The sequence below is a fragment of the Haliotis rufescens genome, unplaced genomic scaffold, assembly GCF_023055435.1.
Source record: "Haliotis rufescens isolate VD_foot unplaced genomic scaffold, xgHalRufe1.0.p SCAF_16, whole genome shotgun sequence".
NCBI lineage: Eukaryota > Metazoa > Mollusca > Gastropoda > Lepetellida > Haliotidae > Haliotis > Haliotis rufescens.
In genome coordinates, this window is record NW_025963846.1 from 28,991,996 (window position 1) to 28,996,830 (window position 4,835).

Here is a 4,835-nt window from a genome sequence, read left to right on the forward strand (position 1 = left end):
GTGTCTTATTTGCACGTTTGGGTTTTCGGCGGATCCTCAAAGGAAAACAAGTCTTACTGGTGGGTGCACCATCATCGGAGCTTGTAGTTTTAAACGAGGAAAGAGACATTGTAACTTACAGACTTAACAAGAATGACAAAGTTGTATTCACACTTACCCAGAGGAAATATAAAACTGTAAACACAAAACACTAAAAGTCACCAAGTCACTGACACATGGCATTGAGTTCAGTTGGAATGTTTTGCCTTTGATGAAGTCCTTGGTTTTCTTTTAGTTACTGCGCGGACAGGGCTTCGCATGTAGGGGTCGTTGTTCATGCGTTGCTTGCAGCTGTGGAAAGTGGAGTCCAAGGGTACTAGTTGTTCTTCACATCAGTTTGCCGTAAACCACACATCACAGTTATAATATGTGACAGAATCCTTTTCACCAAGCTACAAAGTGTCTGAATTGTGGTTTACGTGGCACAATTGACAGACAGTGTGGTCAACTGATCTCCTATTCACGATGTTGGTGGCTGCCTTCGTCAAGCTGACTTGGGCTGTAGACTCAGGATGGAAGGGTATCGTCCACAGCTGGCTCCCTACATACCACATACACAGGGTCACTTCATATTGGAGTGTCCCAGTGATGCCTCATCCATAGAAATAGATTGGCACAATGATCCAGTGAAGTTTGAGAAATATATCCCTCTATCAAGTCGTAATTCTTGTGATGAAAATGTTACACCAGATGCGCAGTACGAGCAGACTTCCAACAAGGATATTCCTATATATTTATGACAATACTCGTTCAAAGTAATCTCCTGCATGAAAATGATTTGCGCAACTATATATACTGTAGGAGACAATGTAGACTACTTCAGAATTCAAGTCATTTCCTCGGTGATCTGTTTGAGTAAATGCAGACAGGCTCCCTTTTCACTGGCGACGCAGGAACACACCAATACCAACACCAATACCAATCGCACAGATTGCAAGGTAGCCATAAGCCAGTTTCATCAAAACAGAATCCGAGTAAACTGTTTTCAGCATTTCACAAACTTGTTCTGCTGTTGGGCGTTTGGACATGTCTCTCCGTAAGGCTGCCTTGATCACGTCTCCCAGTCCCTGATCAGCGACATGACGGAGTTCTATTTCCCCTCTTACCTCGGCCAGACGGCGTCCATTGTAGTAGGCAACTAGTTTGTCGTCGTCGAATTCAGGACGCAATAAAGCAAAGGCGATAGCGCCAAGAGAGAAAATATCACTTTTCTCTGTCAGAGCCGCTTCAGGGGGTGAAAAACAAGTGTCTCCTGCCCCATCGTTCTCGTCATGTTCCCCATCTTCCCCGTCATGTACGCCAAAATGTCCCCCGTCATGTACGCCAAAATGTCCCCCGTCATGTACGCCAAAATGTCCCCCGTCATGATCCCCGCCATGTCTCCTGTCACGTTCCAGGCCACGTCTCCCGTCATATTCCGACAACGAGCGAGCCGATCCAAATCCTGCTATTTTATAAACCGCTCGATTGTACCATGTCACAAGGATGTTTTCTGGCTGCAGGTTACGGTGTTCTATGCGCAAGTTATGAAGAAACTCCAATCCACTGCCAATGTCGGTTACGACAGAACGACAGTCGGCCTCGTCTAGAGGATTCTTCGAGTTTGAACGTTTACTCACATACTGGTCCAGGCTGCCTTCCTCGCAATATTCAAAGGTCAGTGTGAAGCCATCTGCAGTAAAACCTTCACCAATCATCTTGACAATGTTCTTGGCCCCTTCAGATTCTGCACATTGTCGGAGTATGTTCTTTTCGGCGGCTGCTGTACGTTGTGAGCAGACAAGTACTTTCTCAACAACCATTTTGTTACCTTTCTTTTCTTTGCGCACACTTGAGGACCGACCAGGAACAAGTTCTATTCCCGCCATTCTTCGTATTCGTGGAATACAACTCCTCTGAACAGTCTCAAGGAAATGCGACGTAGTAGTTAGATTCGGTGACGTGAAGTTATATTTAGACTGAACACCTGACCGAGAGTCAGTAGGTCAGGTCGTGGTTCAGATAACCCCTGTTGTTATCTAAGGCCATCAGGACGACCATCCTTCGTCACTACTCGCCTCTTTCCGTAGCTTCTCCCGGAATGAACCACGACATGTGGTATTCAGCAGCACCATGTAAACAGTTTATCAAGGCCATTGATCGAAAAATACTGATTACCTCGTAATTTGATGAGGATTTACTGTACAGTCAATTACTTAGCGTGGGATCCAAATCGAGAAGGGCCAGAGTCACCTGTGTATAAGGTCATGTCACAGTAAAGGTCAATATTACAGAATGTTTGCAATGCAGGGTTGTTATTTGAATACTTAACACTTATGAGCGACGAGTGTTGACAATCTTATGATACGAGGAGTTGGTCATGGTCTTGGCCTTTGATGGAGTCCTTGGCTTTATTTTTGGTCCTTTGCTTATTTTGGTTTTCGCACGGACACGGGATTTGCATGTAGGGGTCGTTGTTCATCCGTTGCTTGTGGCTGTGGAAGGTGGAGTCCAAGGGCACTTGTTTTTGGTCTTCACATCGATTTGCCGTAAACCACACATCACAGTTATAATATGTGACAGAATCCTTTTCACAAAGCTACAAAGTGGCCGAATTGTGGTATCCGTGGCACCATTGACAGACAGTGTGGTCAACTAAATCTCCCATTCACAATGTTAGTGGTTGGTTGTATTGTGGACTCCACAGCTGGCTCTCTACATATCCACACAGTTTCACTTCATATTGATCCATAGAAATATATTGGGATAATGATCTCGTTAATTTTTTCTAAATTATATCCCATTGTTTCAGTGTTATTTCTGAAATATATGCAGACACAACTACAACGCCGCCAAAAATCAGAATATTCCACCACGTGTAACCTGTATTCAGCATTGAACAAACTTGTTCTGCTGTTGGGCGTCCAACTATATCTCCTTTTAAGGCTTCATTGATGATGTCTCGCAGTCTCTGGTCAGTGATGTGACGGAGGTCTATTTCCCCTGCCATCTTGGCCAGATGACGTCCACCATAGTAGGCAACTAGTTTGTCGTTGACAAATTGCGGACTCCATAAAGCATAGGTGACAGCTCCAAGGGAGAAAATATCACTTTTCTTGTCCAGAGCCCCTTCAGGGGGCAAAAAACAAGAGTCTTCAGTCGCATCTAACCCACCATGTTCCTCAACTCTCCTGTTATTTCTCCTGGCCTTGCGACGAGCTGCCGATCCAAATCCTCCTATTTTATAAACAGGTTTACTGTATGACGTCACAAGGATGTTTTCTGGCAGTAGGTTGCCGTGTATGATATCAATGTGGTGAAGAAACTGCAAACCACTGGCAATGTCGGTCATGAAAGAACGACAGTCCGCTGCATTCGGAGGTTTCTTCATGAATAAACGTTTACTCACATATTGGTTCAGGTTGCCTTCCTCGCAATATTCCAAGATCATTGTGACGCCTTTTGCAGGAAAAGCGTCATAAATCTTGACAATGTTTTTGGCCCCTTCAGATTCTGCGCATTGTCGGAGTATATTCTTTTCGGCGTCTGCAATCGGCTGTGGACACGAAAATGCTTTCACAAGCACCGTTTTGTTACCTATGTTAAAGTTCCTCAATGTTGAGAACCGACCTTGAACCAGCTCTGTTTCCTTCATTTTTCGTATGCCTGGAATATGACTCCTCTGAATAATCTCAAGGAAATGCGACGAAGTACAGTTAGATTCAATGGCGCGTAGTTATATTTAGACTGAACACCTGACTGTGAGTCAGCCAGTCAGGTCGTGGTTCAGATAACCCCTGTTGTTACCTAAGCCCGTCAGGACTACCATCGTTCGTCACTACTCGCCTCTCTCCGTAGCTTGTCCCGGAATAACACGAGTTGGCCACGAATGAATCACTTGATATATTTAGTAACACAATGTTAATATTATCTCCATTATAGCCCAAGGCCATAGCCTGAAGAGCTCACACCAAAAAATCGATATTACAGTACGTTTTCACCTTATCACTAAAATGCCATTTGGTGCAGATATGTACTCAGCGGGTCATGTGGTCAGGCTCGCTGATTTGGTTAATTCATGTCATCGTGTCCCAATTGCGTGGATCGATGCTCATGACATCAATCACTGGATTGTCTGGTCCAGACTCGATTAATTACAGACGGCGTCATGTACCTGGAATGTTGATGAGTGCGGCGTAAACAACAAAGTTGCAAAGTACAGAATGGAGACCTAGTTGAGGTGAGGTGAGGTGAAATTGGGTTTAAACGTCGCGTCCAAGATTACTGCGTGCGTGCGTGCGTGCGTGCGTGCGTCTGCTGCTTGTACTAGTCCGGACTGATGCCGATTTATAGTGCTAGCCCATTGAGATACCATGCCACAGTTTAACATGAATACCCCACTCAGACACAGTATACTGACTCCGAGCCGACTAGTCCTTGTTTTATCCCCTTAATGCCGAGCACCAGACAGGGTAACAACAAGTACCATATTTTAACGTCTTTTGGTATGACGCGGCCGGGGATCGAGCCCCGGACCTTCCGCTCTCGCCGGGCGGACGCTCTACCACTAGACCACGGAGGCGGTCGACAGTCATAGCAACTGATTCAGGACACCAACCATGGGCTCAGTTAACCGAAATACACAGAAGTAGGTGCGATAGTCATAACAATTGAATGAGTTAATACAGAACGTCGCGACAAAGCATTTCCATAATCACAAGGAATCTCTGCTAAAATCGGAGTCCATTGTTCTATTCCGCCTATATCGTAATCAAGCACGTGTTGTTAATCACTATAGCGATGCTACTGGACTAACA

The 4,835-nt window shown here is 45.1% G+C and overlaps 2 protein-coding genes across 2 annotated transcripts; both read right to left on the reverse strand.

Moving 5' to 3' along the window:
- Positions 1-917: 917 nt before the first annotated feature.
- On the reverse strand, positions 918-1,907 carry LOC124152966 (probable serine/threonine-protein kinase irlF). The gene has a single exon (XM_046526058.2). The coding sequence runs from the start codon at positions 1,905-1,907 to the stop codon at positions 918-920; it is 990 nt and encodes a 329-aa protein (XP_046382014.2).
- A 319-nt stretch (positions 1,908-2,226) lies between these two features.
- On the reverse strand, positions 2,227-3,673 carry LOC125380879 (serine/threonine-protein kinase ULK3-like). Its single transcript, XM_048396637.1, has 2 exons — positions 2,924-3,673; positions 2,227-2,271 (listed from the first exon to the last, which is right to left on the reverse strand). Exons 1-2 carry the CDS (start codon positions 3,671-3,673, stop codon positions 2,227-2,229), a joined length of 795 nt encoding a protein of 264 aa, XP_048252594.1.
- Between the last annotated feature and the right edge of the window lie 1,162 nt (positions 3,674-4,835).